We start from the raw sequence: 17,693 nt of genomic DNA, 5'->3' as shown, positions 1-17,693 counted from the left end.
TATCTCCGAAATATAGTGTGAATGCCCGGGAACACGACACAAGCCGCATAACGACTTTTCGAAAAACGCAAAACATTACTTTGACGGAAACGCAAAAACACTCTCTCTGTGGTGTCGTGCGCAACCTTCTCGCTCTTATACTACACATAACTAGAAGGAGGAGACGAGAGCAACGCTCGCGCAGCGTCCGACTTCCGAGGCCGAAGCGTAGGCCTGTGTTGTGGGATACGGGCAAGGCGAATCGGCGCTGTGCGATCGCGGCGGCGCTCATACGATCATCTCGAAGGGCTTGGCGCCGAGCGCCTATCCACATCAGCCCGCACGGTGTCTCGGGGAGGTGCGGCGGGACCAGCGCCCCCCGCGTGCCGCGTCCTTTGCAAACTCCTTCCACACGAGGTGGTCGGGGCCCTCACCGACGGCGCCCTCGGCCTGGGGGTCCTCGGCCATTGCCTGCAGCCGCGTTCGTGCGCCCTCTGGCGTGAGCGCGTCGCCATCGCCAGCCAGCCACGCCCAGAGCGCATCGGCCGCGCTCTCGGGCATGCCGCCGTCGGCGCCCACGCTGCCTCGCGGGCCCATCGGCATCTCAAAGCCGAGGCCGGCGAGCGCCTCGCCAAACTGCGCCCGCGTTACCTCGCCTCCGCCCGGGAAGAGCGCCGAGGCCCAGCGAGGCTCGTGGCAGCCACGCTCGTCGCCAAAGTCGCGGCGGAGATAGCACGGGACCCACTTTGGCTTGGTCGCCTTGAGGACATCGAACCGGTATCCACCGTCGGGCAGCCGCCACTCGCAGTCGCTGCACGCAGAGTGACAGCATGCGCCGACCTCCGGGTCGAGGTGGACCAGCGGCTCGGCGAGGGCTCCAAACAGGAGGCACGCGTCACGCGTGGAGAGCGCCGAGGCGGAGGTGGCGGGCGGCGAGAGGCTCAGACCAAGCGGGATTGCGGCAGCGAGCAGCATACACACACACACACGCGCGCACACACGCTGTGCTTTGGCGTCGGGATGCAGAGAACTTTCCAAGTCCCGGAGCAGAAAAGTATTTTACAACACTCTCTCACATGACAAGCGATCCCACGATTGAAAAGAATGGGTAAAGCAGGAGCCCGCTGATGAGGCGCAGTGCTGTTGCAGAGCGGTTAGTTAGTGGTGCACTTAGTGTGGATTTTTAGTAATACCAACAACTCTAACACTCACACGTCATTTGGGGCCTGGAGCCCTGTTCACGCGCGCGCGAGACGTGCAGACAGGGTTGCCAGGTGAGAGCGAATGGCGCGGTTCACGCCTCGCACAACAGAGAGAGAGATGCGCTCTGCATGGTGGGACATAAAAGAGAGCGAGTACTTGGGCGAGTAGGCCGTGCGGTCGACGCTGCCGCGCGCGGCTTTGCGCGCGAGGCGGCGCAGCTTGAGAACGGCGGTGGGCGAGAAGCCGCCGCCGAACGTCTCGTTCGTGGAGCAGCAGGTTGAAGTTGTTGCGCTTGACAAAGATCGCGTCGTGGTAGAAACCGCGATGCGCCTTGACGTAGCCGTGGCCGTTCTTGTGGTCGAAGGGTTGGCCGGGTTGCCCGCGCGCCTTGCAGCCCATGTTTAGGCGGCGGGCCTTCTCTTCGGTGTTGCCGAAGGCGTAGGAGTGGCCAACGGAGGCGGGCGTGCCGCCGCTCGAGGCGTTGCCAACGCCCGCCGAGGAGGTCTTGAGGAGGGGCGTCGAGAGCTTGACTTCATTCACCTCATCGCATCCTCCCGGGCCAGCGTGGGGTTCCGCGAGGTCGACCTTGTACCCCTCGTTGATGTACTGCCGGGTGAGCTCTGGTTTCTCCTTGTCACCGTGCACGACCGGCGCGTTGGCCGGGGCGCGCATCGCGTCCGCCCAGGCGGCGAGGACGCCGTCGTGGGGCCGCCGGTGGTGGGCCTTGTTGTAAAGGTAGTCGCCGAAGAAATCGACTGGCATGCCCCGCTCGAGCGCGACCCGAAGGGTGGGAAGCCCGCCACGGAGAGCCAAAGGCCGAGCTTCCGCTGGAGCTTCCTGGAGGGCGTCGGAGGAGAGGGCGGTGGCGTACGTGCCGTCGACACGGACATCGAGGGCTTTGCCGGCGAAAGGCGTTGAGGCGGAGACGAAGCGCGAGGCTTCGCGGTTGTTGACGGCGCTGTCTCCGAGGGACGGGTTGTTCTTGACGTGCACGTCCCGCGCCTTGACGAGCTCCTGGTGCGCGGACCAGTCCTTGTGATTCTTGATGGCAGCGAGCGCCCGCGGCCGCGGGTACGTGGATTTGCAAGTGCCATTGAGAATCGCGTCGGTAGCTGGAAGGGACTCGGGCTCGGGGAGCGGGACGCTCTTGGGGTAGAACTCAGTCAGGTAGCCGCCGCGGACGGTGTGGTACTTGGTTTTGTCGCGGGCGGCGCGCTTCTCACACACCTCCTTCCAGTCCGAGAGGGCGGACTCGTAGGTGGCGATGGCTGCGGCGATGGTGGGGTACTTGGACGCACCTCCCTCGTCGAGGGCGAAGTCGGGGTTGTGGGCGACGAGGGTGCGCCAGTTCTTGAGGAGCGACATGGAGAAGTCGCTGTCGGCTCGCGTGAAGGCGGTGTCGATGTTGCACCCGCCCATCTCGGTCGGCAGCTGCGCCTGGAGCCACGCGAGGTCGCGGAGCGCCTGGGGCGAGGCGTCGGCGCGAGCAATGCTCTCAAAGGACTTGCGGATGCGGTTGTGCGCAAACTCGAGAGCGTCGCACGCGACATTGGGCGGCGTGATGCCGGCAATGTACTTGGTCTTTGCGCAGGCAATCCGTTGGACGAGTTTGAGGCGGAGCTGCGAGGTGTTCGTGACGCAGTCAGTGTCGACGTTTGTTTGTTGTTTGGTGTGTCCGTTTTATTTATTTTTATTTAATTCTCTCGTCTGCGCACTGTCGGCGCGTTGGCGCGAGGCATCGTTTGTTTGCTACCAGCTATATAAAATCAAAAAACAACTCTAACACTCAAAATGTGTATAAAATCATCAATCAATAAATTATAGAGTGTTGCGTGAACACACCCTGCGGAATCGTTGGGCTTGCTCGGTGCACGTGAAGAACTATTCGCGAGGTTAGGTTTGGTAGGAAGGTGAAGAACAGCAACAACTCAAGAACAGCCAGGCTCGGACTGGAAAAAAAAACGAGCATCTGGCTTTCAAACGACACGAGACAGACCAGAGAGCAGAGGCATCACAGAGACGATGCCCTTCCTCACACCGCTCTCCGCCAACACGCTCGAGGCCCTGTTCACGCGCGCGCGAGACGTGCAGACAGGGTTGCCAGGTGAGAGCGAATGGCGCGGTTCACGCCTCGCACAACAGAGAGAGAGATGCGCTCTGCATGGTGGGACATAAAAGAGAGCGAGTAGCCGAGTACTTGGGCGAGTAGGCCGTGCGGTCGACGCTGCCGCGCGCGACTTTGCGCGCGAGGCGGCGCAGCTTGAGAACGGCGGTGGGCGAGAAGCCGCCGCTGAACGTCTCGTGGAGCAGCAGGTTGAAGAGAGAAAAGGTCCTTATCAGCTGGTCGGCCGCCATGGGCCTCCGGGCCTGCTGCGGCGGCGCGGCCGGTTGAGGCCGGGCTCGGCCCGGCCCGCGACGGCTGGCCGCCGACGAGCGCGCTCGCGCTGCTCGTCAAGATGGCGGCGGTGGCGATTGCGGCGACAAAAGTTCAGGCGTACAGCGCTCAGGCGCCTGTCATCTGTCGTCTGTTGTCGCATTTCGCACACGCGCGCGCCGCGCGACCCGCGTCGCTCCGCGAGGGCATGAGCCTTTTCCGCATGAGCCTTCCGCGATTCGATCCCGCAGCCAAAAGCTGCTCGCTCGAACCGCGGCCGACTCCGCCATCGCGGCTGCAGCTGTCGAGCTCTCCAGAAAACTGGTGCCTCATATGCTGCCTCCCTGCGGATGCTGCCGGCGAGCCTGATAGCCTGGCGGTCCGCTGTACTACAAGGAAGTGCTGACTCGATTTCTACTCGAATTCTTCTACCCCCACGACTCGGAACGCGAATGTGACAGGACCATCGGGTCCTTCGGCCACCAAAGCGAGATCACCCGAGAGCAGCTGAGTCTGCCTCTGGCCTCGCCTCCCTCTCCTCCAGGCATTCGTGGCATCCTATGGGTCGTCCAGTCCAGAGTATCGACCTCTGGCTTGTCAGCCGGTCACTTAATGACGACCATGAAGTACAGCGATCGCCACCTCGCTGGCCTCTCCGCAGGCCCCCCGACCGCGTCGAACTCACGGCGCGGGCTCTCTCGGCTACGGGACCGGCCCCAGCTTCGGCTGAGCCTGAGGGCTGACAAGCTGCCGAGCCCAAATCACTGACACTGTGACAGTCGTGATTTCTTGCTGGTTTTCTAAAATCTCTCTCTTGAAGTTGTTGCGTTCGAAGAAGTCGAAGATCGCGAAGGGTTGGCCGGGCTGCCCGCGCGCCTTGCAGACAAACTTTGTGTAACATCGCATCGCCTTGCAGCCGATGTTGTTTGTTGTTTGCACTTACACCCCAAGAGAAAGAGTCTCTCTCTCTGTCATCGCAAACGGCCAGCAGTCCCCTTGGGGTATGTTCGTAAGAGCCACATACACACTGAGAGAGAGAGAGAGAGAGCAGACGGGAATTTCAAAAGAAAAAACGACATCTGTCGGTGCGAGGCGGCCCGGCGGCGGCGAGACGGACGCTGCTCGAGACGAGAGTGTTCTTGCACCGCGGTCGCCGGTGCATGGCCACTGCGACCACGTTTCGCGCGGCTCGCAGGCCTTACGACCGTGAGGCGCAGGAGCGGCAGCCGCGGCAGACCACACGCTTCGTCGGCCGCGTTCAGTACGACGGCACAGAGTATGTCGGGTGGCAGACACAGCCGAGCGGCCGCGGCGTCCAGGACGTCCTCGAGGCGCGCCTCTCGTCGCTGCTCGGCGGCCGCGTCTACGTCGCCGGCAGTGGCCGCACGGACAAGGGCGTGCACGCGCGGGACCAGGTCGCGATGCCGCTCAGCCCGCGTCTGGCCTGTCCACCGCTCCCTCCTCCTGCCGCCCGTGCCTCTCCCGCTCTGAGCCGTGAGCCGTGCCCGCCGCCCTCCGTGCTCAGGTCTTCCACTTCGAGACCCCTGCCCAGGAGAGTGTCGGCGAGGGCGGCGAGGGCGGCGAGGGCGGCGAGGGCGGCGGCACGAGAGTGGCGCACGTCCAACTGGCCGCCGCGCTCTCCGCAGCAGACGACGCGGCGGTGGCGTCCGTGCTCGAGCGGGTCCTGAGCGGGCCGCGCTCCGGCATGCCGCCCGACGTGCTCGTGCGGAGCGTGTGCGTCGCGCCGGCGAGATGCAGCCGAGAGGAGATGCAGCCGAGATGCAGCCGAGATGCAGGCGAGACGCAGCCGAGATTCCGCCAAAGCTTGCACGAGGCGCGGCTCGCGCGAAGGTGCGAGCAGCCTCTCTTCACGGCTCGAGGCGTGAGCAGGCGGGCTTCCACGCGCGCGACTCGTGCGTCGGCAAGCGGCGCGGCTGCACCGCGGAGGAGGGCAGGCCTGTCCAGGACACGTCCATGACATGTCCGAGACGTGTCCCCCACAGGTACGTCTACACGGTTGAGGAGGGGATCGGGTCGCCCTTCGGCGCGCGGTACCGGTGGGTGCTCGGGCGCGGCAGGCGGCTCGACGTGGCGCTGATGGGGGAGGCGGCGGCTCTCCTCACCGGGAGGCGAGATGCAGCCGAGATGGAGGCGAGATGGAGGCGAGATGGAGGCGAGATGGAGGCGAGATGGAGGCGAGATGGAGGCGAGATGGAGGCGAGATGCAGCCGAGATGGAGGCGAGATGGAGGCGAGATGGAGGCGAGATGGAGGCGAGATGGAGGCGAGATCACCCCGCCTACTGAGCCAGGCGAGAGGCTGCCGAGGTCTAGCTGGTGTAGCCCGGCTGCAGCGAGGAGGCGGTGGCGCCGCGCCCGCTGAGAACCTTCTCGGAGCCTTCCTCAGGCACGACTTTTCCGCCTTTGGCGTCCGGCGGCCAGACGACCCGCGGCCGCCCACAAAGGTGATGCGGCGGCTCGAGGCGCGACTCTCCCCTTACCGCTACACCCCACCGCCACACCCAGCCCTGACAAACACGCCCTATGCCGCACCCCACCGCAGCAACAGCAGCAGCAGCAACAGCAGCAGCAGCAGCAGCAGCAGCAGCCAGTGCAGCCGCGGGTTCTTGAGGCGAGGCGTGACGCGCGCAGTGGCGGCAGCGGGGGCAGAGGAGCTTGCCCTGAGTAGAGGGCGTGGGGCGAGCGGAGGGCGTGGGGTGAGCAGAGGGCGTGGGGTGAGCAGAGGGCGTGGGGTGAGCAGAGGGCGTGGACATGCTCATGTGGACATGCTCGCAGGTCCGACGGCTCCCCGCGGAACGCGACAAGGACGACGGCGGCGACGGCGGCGGAGGCGTCGTGATCATCACCGCAGAGAGCGACCGCTTCCTGTACAACATGATGCGGCTGCTGAGCGGCACGCTCGTCCAGGCGGCGGCGGCGTGGCTCGCCGGCCCCGGTCGGGGCCTGGACGAGCTGACCCTGCGGCTGGCCGAGGTTGTAGGTTGGGCTGGGCAAGCTGAGCGTCGCTGGCGTCGGAGAGCTGTTGGCGGAGAGGGGGCGCAAGGGCCGTCACGGCTCGCTTGTCGTCAAGGCTCCGCCGCATGGCTTGTGCCTCGAGCGCTGCTTCCTCGACTACGAGCACGGTGCGTGGCCAGGCGGCGGCGCGAGAGGGGCGCCGGTAGAGGATGACTGAATAGCAGGCGTACACACGACTTTACCGTGCGTAGAAGTGTTGGCTGTTGCTGAGTTAGTCTTTAGTGAGATGGTGACATACGTGATACGTTGACACATAATTCGAGGCGCATATACGTAGGGGTCTAGTGTTCGGTCACTTTGGGGGGACTTGCGCGCAAGTCGTCACTGCACGCACTCTTGGCTGGCGCTTCACAATGGAGAGGAGTTGCAGTTGGGGCTTGGGCGGACACTTTTCTTTTTTAGTTTCACTAAGCCGAACATGACAGACAGGGGCATGCATGATGCATGTGTACGATGTACGCGCGTCGGCTGTATATCGCGCAGACCGTTTTGAGGAGTGTCTCCTTCGCAGATTTCGCGTTGCCAGCCCCCATGCGCAGTGGTCATGACACATGCCGTCTCATGGACTGCTCTCATGCAAAGGTGGTCATCCACACCTGCGGCGCAAGCTTCTCCAGCGCCTTGGCCACCGCCGCCTGCGACTCGGCCGTCGGCGTGAGGGCGAGCATTAGCCCGCCGCGGCCGGTGCCGCTCATCTTGGCGCCAACCGCCCCCGCGCCGCGCGCCGCAACCACGAGGTCGTCGAGCTCCTTGCAGCTCACCGTCAGCTCTTGGCACAGCGCGTGGTTCTCGTCGAGCAGCCTGCCGAGCGCCGCCATGTCGCCCGCGTCCAGCGCCGCCTCGCCCTCTGCCGCGAGCGCCGTGTACCTACAGAAGTGGGGGCGAACAGGCTCCCCGCAGGCAGAGCCTCGCCGCCAGCCGCGAGCGCCACTCTCCTCGCAAGCAGGCTGCCGAACCACGCCTCGTCCGCCTCCTTCTTGGCCTTGACGTCGCCAACCACCTGCGGGGCGGAGGAGAGAACCGCGCCGTTCGACGGCGGAGCGTGCAGTTCTGACGAGCTTGGCGACATCTCGGACGATCTCTCGCCTTGGTCGTCGAGGCGGTGATGCCCGTGGAGGCGTACACGATGCGGATCGGGCCGGCGAGCTTCTTCATCGTGAAGAGCGGCGCGCCTGACTCATACACGGCTAGCTGTGAGGAACCAACTCAGCGAGCTCCTTCGCCGCGAAACGCGGCGCGCCGTCCGTACGCTGGAAGCGCAGCACGCCGCCGTACGTGGCCGCCGTGTTGTCCACCCCCGACGGCGTGCCGTGGTACCCCTTCTCGCCCTCGTACCTACGGGCGATCTCGGGTAAGCTCGCCTAATCTCGGGCACCTCCCCCGACGCGGCTGTGCGGCTTGGTAAGATCTATCCCTTTGGCGGTTACGGCGATTACGGCGGTCGCATCTCGCCCGCGCACCCTGCGGCGTTGACCTCCTCCTCGCTCAGCGTGCGCGGCAGCGCCGCACTGAGCGCGCGGGCGAGTGACACCACCTGCGCCGCCGACGCGCCGATGCCAGAGACGGCGGTGAGGCTTCCTCCAAAGGTGATCTTCGCGCCGCGCTTCTCCGTGTCGACGCCGAGGTGCGACAGCACAATCTTGACCGCCTCCTCTCCCTCGGCGGCCTTCTCAACCTTGTAGCCCGGCACCGCCGGCCGCAGATCAACCACCTCGATGCCCGGCGCGCCGGTGAACTCGACGTCGCAATCCGTGTACGCGGCGACTGCGCCGACCAGCGCGGGCGCCTTGTACACCACAAAGTGCTCGCCGAAGAGAATGAGCTTCCCGAATGCACGCGTGCGCTTCAGGCACGCCGCGCCGATTCGCTCTTGCCGGACGCGCTGCGCGCTCTCCTCCTGCCGCGCGGAGAGGTCGCGTGTCACCTCCTGCGCGTGGTCGGCGGAGGCGTACTCGCTCATGGAGCTTGTAGTCGGCGCCGGCACCGCAAACAACTCTCTGTCGCAGACACAGGCTCGACCAGCTGGGCTTTGTGTCGTCGCGCCGCTCTCGCTCGATACAGAGACACGGAAAAGCAGACGTGACCCAAGCTGTGAGGCGACTATTTGAGAGGAGACTACTCGAGTATTTGGGAGAGAGATTTTTAGATGCTTCTCTCTATTTGTCAATTGTCATCGCTCATCGGGAGAGCTCGCCGCCGACTCTACGCCGCCGCCGCCGCCCTCCCGAGGACAGATAATAGCTCTCAACAAGTCGACGAGTGTGTCCCGGTTTTGATAAAATTCATGTGGGGTGCGATTGGAATCAGTTTTGTCCTCGTTTCCAAGGAGAAAGAGGAAAAGAAAAACACTTGTCGAGCCACGACGTAGCAACCAAGGTGACGCAGACGCACGCCCACAAAGCCCACAGCGCCGCAGCCGCGCGGCGCGGCGAGGCGGGCAGGTCGGCGGGGACGCGCCGCTCGCCGACCGCGCGCCCGGCGGGCGACCGCCGCCCTGCACCGGGGGGGCGCCCGGGGCACGGGAGGTCGGGAGCGCGGTCGGTCATTTAGCGTTCGGAGCGGTGAATTTTGGTCATTTGCCGACGCGAAGCGGTCGTTTTCCGATTTAAGTTTTACATACCGGCGTCCCCGTGCCCAACACGTCTCCCATGATGGTTCCGGCGTCGAAGTCCTGTGCTGCTGCTCCGAGTGTTCTCTCGTCCTCCGCGCCTCCCGAGACCAAGGCGCCGCCCTCGGGCACGGAGGTCGCGAATGACACGGCCACTGCTGCGCCTTCCCCGGCAGTCGTCTCGGTTGTCGCTATGGGTGCTGACCCCGTCACCCCGCCCGCCGCAAGCCGCAAGCGCAAGGCATCGTGCGAGGACGACTCAAGCGATGCCGGCACTGCCGACAAGGCCGCCCTGTTTGAGGTCCGCCCGCCTTCATAGCACGATGTCGCGTGCGCTCTCATTGCTGACAATCCCGACTGTGCCTCAGGACGTGGTGTCAGCTCTGAACTCGAATGAGGGTGGGATGTCCGCGTTCGATTCGCTCCTTTCTGTTTACGAGATGGTGCGACGCCAGCACAATCACGGCGCCTGCTCTCATCTCATCACACGTTTCCTCTGCCGTTTTCAGGAAAAGTCCACCATGAAGTCAGAGTACGAGAAGCAAAAGGACGCGCTCATCTCTGAGCGGGACACCGCGCTATTCGACGTCAACGTTGCGCAGGCGCGCTGCCAGTCGATTTCCACGCAGGTGGACGCGGCCCGGGCGCGGACGGGCGCGGCCGAGGCGCACATTCAGGCGATGAGCGAGGAGCAGGGAGGCATGCTCGCCAAGGCCCACGCGATGGAGCGCGAGAAGGTCGAGCTCGAGAAGGCCCTCGCAATCGCCAAGAGCGACATCACGTACGTGCGTGTGTCGCAGCGCAAGGGATATCAGCCGCGCGACAAGGAGCGGGAGCTGGTCAACAAGGAGATGCGCTGGCTCATGTCTATCGCGAAGGACATCACCGACGAGGGCAAGTCGCGGCCGGTGCTCGCCAACTCGCTCTGGGCGGTCGTGGCTCGCTTCCAGTCGCTGCAGACTCGCGCCAAGGCCGAGCTCCTCGCGTCGGAGGCGCGCGGTGCGACCTCGGCCGTTGATCTTCGCTGAGCTCCGTGGTACGAGCGAGTGCGGTAGCGAGAGCGGGGCCTGGTGGGTCCACACTCGAGTTCGTGTACCTGTATCCGCCGATTTTTCCTTCCTTCAACAGAACAATCGTCTAACGGTGTTTATGTACAACACGCACACTCTCTGGTAAAGCTACTGAGCAGACGTCCAGGCAGCTATCGCTCGCGTCGCGCTGGTATTTGGCCGAGAGCATTTTATAGAGAGAGCCCAGGATTGTGCGGCGCCGACTCAGCCAGCCGGCATTGCGGAGGGAGACGCCCAGACACCATGCAGGTGCCAGCTGGGGTCAGCACGCACACAAAGGGCGTCTCTTTGAACCCGTTGTTGCTGTCCACGAGGGCGCCCAAAACGACCGCTCCAAACTACCCGTAAATCGGGAGATGACCGCACGACCACGTGGCGTCGGGAAATGACCGGTTTGGGGGGGATAAGGCTGATCCCCCCTGGGCGTCTTTCGGAAAACGACCGCTTCGACCACGTGGCGTCGGGAAATGACCGGTCAAGTGACCGGTCCAATATGAAATGACCGGTCCCAACGAGGGGCCGGAATCCGAGGTAGAGCACGGCCGCTCCAGGGTCCCACCTCCCACCTGCACGAGCAGGATTTTGGAAGGACGATCAGGGGCACAGGTGTAAACACACTGAAGGATCGAAGAGCCGCACTTGCATCTTGCTTGCTTCCGGCCTTCTGGAAAAAGCAAGGGTTGCGTTAGGGTTAGGGGATTAGGGGGTCGTTAGGGTTAGGGTTTGTTGTCGTCGCGCCGCTCTCGCTCGATACAGAGACACGGAAAGCAGACGTGACCCAAGCTGTGAGGCGACTATTTGAGAGAGAGAGACTATTTGTCATCGCTCATCGGGAGAGCTCGCCGCCGACTCTACGCCGCCGCCGCCGCCCTCCCGAGGACAGATAATAGCCCTCAACAAGTCGACGAGTGTGTCCCGGCAAGACTCATGTGGGGTGCGAATGGAATCAGTTTTGTCCTCGTTTCCAAGGAGAAAGAGGAAAAGAAAAACACTTGTCGAGCCACGACGTAGCAACCAAGGTGACGCAGACGCACGCCCACAAAGCCCACAGCGCCGCAGCCGCGCGGCGCGGCGAGGCGGGCAGGTCGGCGGGGACGCGCCGCTCGCCGACCGCGCGCCCGGCGGGCGACCGCCGCCCTGCACCAGGGGGGCGCCGGGGCACGGGAGGTCGGGAGCGCGGAGTCGCAAAACTTGCGTCCCCTGCGCTGCGCAGACCTCACCAGGGTCGGCGCGCCGCCGGCACGCGGGCTGCGCGCCTCCCGCCGTTCCGTCGCGGCTGCCCGCCCCACGTCCCGAATCGCTCCCCCGTCCGCGCGCTATTCCGTCTGCCTGCGCGCGTCCTGGCCGTGTCGCAGAGCCCCGGCCTCTGACACCTCGCCCGCCCCCGCGCAGAAAGCACCACCCCTACCCGCAACCATGGCTGAGAAGGACCACATGTCCGTCGTGATCTGCGGCCACGTCGACTCCGGCAAGTCGACCACCACCGGCCGGCTGCTCTTCGAGATGGGCGGTATCCCCGAGCGTGAGATGGAGAAGCTCAAGGCCGAGGCGGACCGCCTGGGCAAGTCGTCCTTCGCCTTCGCCTTCTACATGGACCGCCAAAAGGAGGAGCGCGAGCGCGGCGTGACCATCTCGTGCACCACCAAGGAGTTCTTCACCGACAAGTGGCACTACACCATCATCGACGCGCCGGGCCACCGCGACTTCATCAAGAACATGATCTCCGGCGCGGCGCAGGCCGACGTGGCGCTCCTCATGGTGCCCGCCGACGGCAACTTCACCACCGCCATCCAGAAGGGCAACCACAAGGCCGGCGAGGTGCAGGGCCAGAGCCGCCAGCACGCGCGCCTCCTCAACCTGTTCGGCGTCAAGCAGCTGCTCGTCGGCGTCAACAAGATGGACACCGACACCGCGGGCCCGTACTCCAAGGCGCGCTACGACGAGGTCGGCGGCGAGATGAAGAACATGCTTCTCAAGGTCGGCTGGAAGAAGGACTTTGTTGCCCAGTCGGTGGGCCCCCCCGCCCCCCCCCACCCTTTTACCGGCCGCGCGGTGCCCCCCCCCCCCCCCTTCTTAAAGCCCCGCCTGGACCCCAGAACCCCTTGGGGGGCCCACGCCTGGGGTTTGCCGACCCCCCCCCCCCCCCCCTCTCACCCCTTCCAGGTGCCCGTGCTGCCGCTCTCCGGCTGGATGGGCGACAACCTCATCGAGAAGACGAAGAACATGGACTGGTGGACGGGCTGCGACGTGATCGGGGGCCCGGACGGCAAGACGAAGATGCACGTCGACACGCTCAAGGAGTGCCTCAACGACTTCTGCTCGCCCCCCGTCCGCACCGACAAGGCCGAGATGCGGATGCCCGTCTCCGGCATCTACAAGATCAAGGGCGTGGGCGACGTGCTCGCGGGCCGCGTCGAGCAGGGCGTGATCACGACCAACACCGAGGTGATCTTCATGCCCACCCACACCGACGCCAACGCCTGCGCGGGCAAGGTCTTCACCATCGAGATGCACCACAAGACGCACCCGCAAGCCAACCCGGGCGACAACGTCGGCCTCAACATCAAGGGCCTCGAGAAGCAGAACATGCCCCGCGTCGGCGACGTGATGATCTACAAGAAGGACAAGACGCTGACGCAGTGCGGCGAGTTCGACGCGCAGATCCAGACCCTCGACATCCCCGGCGAGATCAAGCTGGGCTACTCGCCGATCGGCTTTGTGCGCTGCGGCCGCTCCGCGTGCCGCGCGACCGCCTTCAAGTTCAAGGTCGGCAAGGAGACCGGCGGCAAGAAGATGGAGTCGCCGCACTCGCTCAAGTCGAACGAGATGGCGCAGGTCTCCTTCCGCCCGCAGCAGCCGCTCGTCGTCGACTCGTTCAAAAACTGCGAGGGCCTGTCCCGCATCGCCTTCCTCGACGGCAACACCGCCGTCATGCTTGGCAAGGTGCGCCCTCCGCACATGCCACCCCCCCTCTCTCGCGCAACCGTCACCGCTCCCCCCCTCCCCCGCCGCCGCCCCCAGGTCGTGTCCGTCATCCAGAAGAAGGACATGCCGCCGGAGGAGGGCAAGAAGAAGAAGTAGTTGCCCGGGTCTGCGCTCGTGTACCCCCCAGCTATTTGCTCTCAGAGGTGATGACAGTGTGCGCGGCGCGGAGAGTAGCCCCTGTCAGGTCACCCGTCTGTTGCGTCGTTAGTGTCACAGTAAAGCGTATTTTCGTGGTTATATGCCGTAAAGCCTTCGGCGAGCCTCTGTGCTCTCACTGAAGTCTAGTATCGGACATCGACGAGACGGGACCGGGGAGACGACCGACGACGCGACGAGCGACCCCCCGACCCGCGGAGCGCGGACGCGCATATGACCGCACCGCCGGCACACCGGTCACCGCACACGAGTCACGACCCCCCCCGCCACCCGGGGCGGGCCCCGCCCCCCGGACGACGGCCGCAGACGGCGGCGAGGCTCGGGCAACAGTGTGGCAGCGGCACACGGGTGCACACACGGGGCACGCCGTGTCTCTCACTCTCGCAGGTAGGCCTCGAGCAGCTCGCGCTGCGCGCTCCAAAACTGCGCGTGCGCCAGCCGGCCCACGCTCGCGCTCGAGGCCTCGGACTCGCGGACGAGCTGCAGGCAGACTGCGCGCTGGTCGAGCGGCTTCGCCGCCGCGCGGAGCTGCGCGGGCGATAGCCTGCCCACCGCGCCGCCGTCGCCGTCGCCGCCGTCCAGGAACTGCGCCAGGTCGCTCAGCGTGCGGAGCCGGCCCGCGGCGAGGATGTCGATGAAGAGCTCCGCCGGCCCGAGCGCGAGAAGGAAGGGAGGCCTGCGGCGCCACGGGGCGGAGAAGCTCGGAAGCAGGGCGGCTGTCGGGACGAGGAGAGGTCGAGAGGCGGCGGCACCCGCGCAGGGTCCGCCCCGGCGGCGGGGAGAGGCGCACGAGCTGAAGGCCGACGCCCAGCTTGCGCGCGAGGGTGGCGTAGAGCACACACCTAGCCCGCGCACGCATGCCCCGCGATGCACGTCGGGAATGGGAGCAGGGAGGCGGGAGGAGGCGAGATGGAGGGGCGGGGCGGGCAAGCGACGTGTCAGGTGAGGGAGGTGGCATGCGGGGGCGGAGAGGGGCCGCGCACAGGGAGAAGAGCGACGCCGCCCCGCCGCGCCTCCGGAGCAGGTCGGGGAGCGACGCCTGCTCCGGCGTCGGTTCGGGCGCGGCGTGGAAGTCGAGCACGTCGAAGAGTAGCAGCCTGCAGCCGAGCAGCGAGCGGTCGGCGAAGCGCGGGCGCGACATTGCGGGGAGGCGGGGAGGGTCGGGAGGGGAAGCAGCACCCCAGCACCATCTCGCGGCGCCGTCTCTCGGTCGCGTCTCTGCTCCCCAACTTCTGCAGACTACTCGCGCACTGGATCGCGTGCAGCGCGTTCTCCTGAGACACACGCCCCGCCGCCGCGGCAGAGAGCACGCGCAGCGCCGGGCTGCCGCTCAGCGATGTCTTTCCGCCCGGCGGGGAGGAGCCCCCGCTGGCTGCCCAAGCGGCACCAGCCCTCTCGCTCGAGCGGCGGCGGAGCGCGCTCTTCGGCGAGCGAGGAACCTGCAGCCGAGGGTCGCCCGGGGTGGAGAGGAGCACCTGCCCGGCGGGGCGGGGCGTGCGGGCGCCGCACCGCCGGCGGGACCAGCTCGAAGGGCGCCCTCGCCGAGCGAGGCGGAGGGGTGGCTGCGCCCCCCGCTGCTGCTCCCGCCGCTGCTCCGGCTCCGTTGAGGAAGGCGCCTGCCTCGACCTCGCGCGTGAACCAGATGTAGGCCGCCTGCGCGGGGGGGTGGGTGGGGGGGTGGGGGGGAGGGGGATAGGCGTGGCTTGGAGGCGTGTGCGGAGAGGAGGGCTGCGGGGCCGCCCGCCTGCTAACCCTAACCCTAACCCTAACCCCAACCCCAACCCTAACCCTAACCCTAACCCTAACCCTAGGCCGCCCGCCTGCTCCGCGAGCGACCCAACCCCGTCCCGCACGTCGGTGAGGTTGTCGCGAGGGTAGAGCAGCGCCTGACAAGGCAGCCGCCAAAGCTGACGCTCGCCTCGAGCCGCGCCCGGTGGGAGGGAGGGGAGCGACGCACGTGGAGCCGAAACGACACCTCGTCCGCCGTCACCGCTGGCCGTGGCGGCTCCACCCCTCGCGCCTCGCGCCCGCCGCCAGCCTCCCTCCTCCCGCCCGCGCCAGCCTCCTCCGCGGAGAGGACGTCCGCCGCGAGGGCGCGGAGCAGGCCGGGCGCTAGGGCGGAGCGGGTCGCCAGCCACGACCTCACCTCCTCCTCCGTGCGGGCGAGCAGCGCCTGGCGGGGCACTTCCAAGAATGTCAGGGAAGGGCGGGGGGGTGCAGGGCGCGCGGAGGGCGAGCAGCTCTCGGTGGCAGCAGCGGCGTGCGCCCCTCCCAAGCCGCACCTCACACAAGCCCCTCCCTTCTCTGCCCACCGCCCGTCTCAGACACCCGCCCTGCAGCCGCCTTCCGACAGCCGCCACCACCGGCACCCCACCTCCCGCCCGCGCCCAGAGGCATCCCCGACGGCGCGCCTGCTTGAGGTACTGCCCGCCGAGCCCCTCGACCAGGTTGAAGTAGACGCCGTCCCTCCGCCACTCGCGCGGCCGCGCGATCGCCGCCGCGCTCGCCGCCGCAGGCAGCCACAGCGCCGCCTCGAGCTCCTCGCGCAGCTGCAGCGGCGACCACTGGCACGCCGCAGCGTACACGTCGAACGACGCGGCGTCGGCGGCGCCGATGGCGACCATCCGCGCGGCGGCGTCGGGCGCGCACGAGTACAGGCCGGGGAGGACGCGCCTTGCCCCCGGAACGTCGCACCGCGAGGTGAGCACCCGCAGCCTCTCGCGCGGCAGCACCGTCCCTCCCACCAGCAGCTGGTTGCCGCCGAGCGGGAGGAGGTGCGGGCTCGGCTCGGCGCGGCGGCGCAGCATCTGGCTCACCGTCGCGTTGGCCGGCGTGTCGAGGAGCAGGCCGACCGTCCCGCGGGCCGCGTCATGCTCCAGCACCAGCACGACCGCCCGGTGCATCAGCGGCTCCTCGACGACAATGTGCGCGTGCGGCTGCGCGAGCAGCAGGCAGCCCGGCTCGGGAGCAGCGAGCTCGTGGACCCACCAGTCGCCGCCGCCGCTCGGTGCCTCATCGGTGTGCAGCGCCTGCGCTCCCGCTATGCCGCGCTGTTCCCGCACCAGGTTAGCACGGAAGCTCCTCCAGTCGGTGCGGGCTGGCTCGTCGGCAGCCGAGCGGGCGAGTCGCGCGCGCGCGGCGCGCGCGCTAGCCACGCGGCGGCTATGGCCGGCGGAGGAAACGGCTCGGATGCACGGGAGGGCAATTAAAGGGACCAGCCAGCTTGGACGGGTCCTCATGAGATCGACATTGCCCAACGAGAGCAACAGAAGAATTCTTCAAAGCGAGGCAAAAACGCCCAAGGGTGGGCGACGGCTAGCGCATCACACCCCTCTCCTTAAAATCCCTGTGTGGTGGCGGCGTGCCGTCCTCCCATCTCCCTTGGCGTGTCCGTTTTCTTTCTTTCTTTCTTTTACCCACCAGGGAGATAGAGAGATAGGAAGAGGCAGACTTTAGGCTGTATCCATCCATGTTTCCTCGCGCACCCCGTCTCGTTTCCTTTCCGTGTTTCTCCACAGCACCCTCTCGTTTCTTCTCGTTTCCTCTCTAGTTTCCCGAGGAAACTCCGTGGAAATCAGCTGGTTTGGGCCCAAAATCAGCCAAAGGCAAAGCGGCAAAATACCGGGGTATACCTGGAAATTACCCTGCGACCGGCTGGGTATTTTGCCGATTTCCTCGGTTTCGCCTCAGATTTTGCCCCAGACCAGCTCTCAGACTCAACAAAACAACTCAGGGAAACTCGAGAGTTGCCAGAATGGAGCACCAAACTTGCCTCCAAACACCCTCTAGTTTCCCTGGAAATTTCCGGAAACGCAAAGTGCTGGGGACCCTCTCGTTTCCTTTTTGGTTTCCGGAAACATGGATACAGGCCATCAAGAGCACAAGAGTGCTCTTAGACGGGCGGTGTGACGTACGACTGTTTGCCGCGGCCCTTGGGCGGTGGTGGACAGACGTGTAATCCTTGGTGGCGGTCCAAGAGGATACAGCCGAAGGTGCCACACATGCCAGCGACGGCGAGGCGCTTGGCGGGCGGGTCGGCGGGCGGGTCAGCTGCTGGTGTCGTCGCCCCCAAACCGCCTTGCGAGTGGGTGGGGCATCTCGACTTGCCGAATCGCCGGCAGCCCTTGCACCTCTCCCCAGTGGGCCGCTTGCGCGCGCAGGAATGCCGCGGCGCTTGCGCCCGAGGCGGAAGCCCGCTCCGCGGCGGCCCAGCAGCTGGCGGCGCCCTCGCGCACACCCAAGCGGCAGCCTGTGTGGCCGGGAACCATGAGCAGGCCCCGCTTG

At 66.1% G+C, this 17,693-nt stretch overlaps 5 protein-coding genes across 5 annotated transcripts; 2 read left to right on the top strand and 3 right to left on the bottom strand.

Annotated features, from left to right (window-relative positions):
* Positions 1–55: 55 nt before the first annotated feature.
* EMIHUDRAFT_449234 (hypothetical protein) lies at positions 56–2,921 on the bottom strand (the record flags this gene model as incomplete). The annotated part of the gene is made up of 4 exons (XM_005787834.1): positions 56–303; positions 394–790; positions 2,594–2,802; positions 2,898–2,921. The coding sequence occupies 4 exons, from the start codon at positions 2,919–2,921 to the stop codon at positions 268–270; spliced, it is 666 nt and encodes a 221-aa protein (XP_005787891.1). The 3' UTR covers positions 56–267.
* A 1,795-nt stretch (positions 2,922–4,716) lies between these two features.
* Positions 4,717–6,840, top strand: EMIHUDRAFT_201571 (putative tRNA-pseudouridine synthase; the record flags this gene model as incomplete). Its single annotated transcript, XM_005787833.1, has 9 exons — positions 4,717–4,971; positions 5,082–5,112; positions 5,203–5,237; positions 5,447–5,469; positions 5,560–5,613; positions 5,962–6,019; positions 6,381–6,548; positions 6,619–6,697; positions 6,782–6,840. 9 exons carry the CDS (start codon positions 4,717–4,719, stop codon positions 6,838–6,840), a joined length of 762 nt encoding a protein of 253 aa, XP_005787890.1.
* Positions 6,841–7,060: 220 nt separating this feature from the next.
* MVK2 (mevalonate kinase) lies at positions 7,061–8,550 on the bottom strand (the record flags this gene model as incomplete). Its single annotated transcript, XM_005787832.1, has 4 exons — positions 7,061–7,457; positions 7,526–7,590; positions 7,793–7,925; positions 8,051–8,550. 4 exons carry the CDS (start codon positions 8,548–8,550, stop codon positions 7,163–7,165), a joined length of 993 nt encoding a protein of 330 aa, XP_005787889.1. The 3' UTR covers positions 7,061–7,162.
* Positions 8,551–11,268: 2,718 nt separating this feature from the next.
* EFG1 (putative EF-1 alpha/Tu like protein) lies at positions 11,269–13,508 on the top strand. The gene is made up of 4 exons (XM_005787831.1): positions 11,269–11,287; positions 11,661–12,278; positions 12,432–13,211; positions 13,290–13,508. Exons 2-4 carry the CDS (start codon positions 11,685–11,687, stop codon positions 13,347–13,349), a joined length of 1,434 nt encoding a protein of 477 aa, XP_005787888.1. The 5' UTR covers positions 11,269–11,287; positions 11,661–11,684; the 3' UTR covers positions 13,350–13,508.
* EMIHUDRAFT_449231 (hypothetical protein) lies at positions 13,489–16,880 on the bottom strand (the record flags this gene model as incomplete). The annotated part of the gene is made up of 8 exons (XM_005787830.1): positions 13,489–14,085; positions 14,162–14,251; positions 14,393–14,506; positions 14,661–14,848; positions 15,263–15,295; positions 15,367–15,582; positions 15,773–16,490; positions 16,861–16,880. The coding sequence occupies 8 exons, from the start codon at positions 16,878–16,880 to the stop codon at positions 13,785–13,787; spliced, it is 1,680 nt and encodes a 559-aa protein (XP_005787887.1). The 3' UTR covers positions 13,489–13,784.
* Between the last annotated feature and the right edge of the window lie 813 nt (positions 16,881–17,693).

The sequence above is a fragment of the Emiliania huxleyi genome, assembly GCF_000372725.1.
Source record: "Emiliania huxleyi CCMP1516 chromosome Unknown EMIHUscaffold_14, whole genome shotgun sequence".
NCBI classification, from domain to species: Eukaryota; Haptophyta; order Isochrysidales; family Noelaerhabdaceae; genus Emiliania; species Emiliania huxleyi.
Note: the sequence above shows the minus strand (reverse complement) of the source record. Positions and strands in the feature narration are given on the sequence as shown.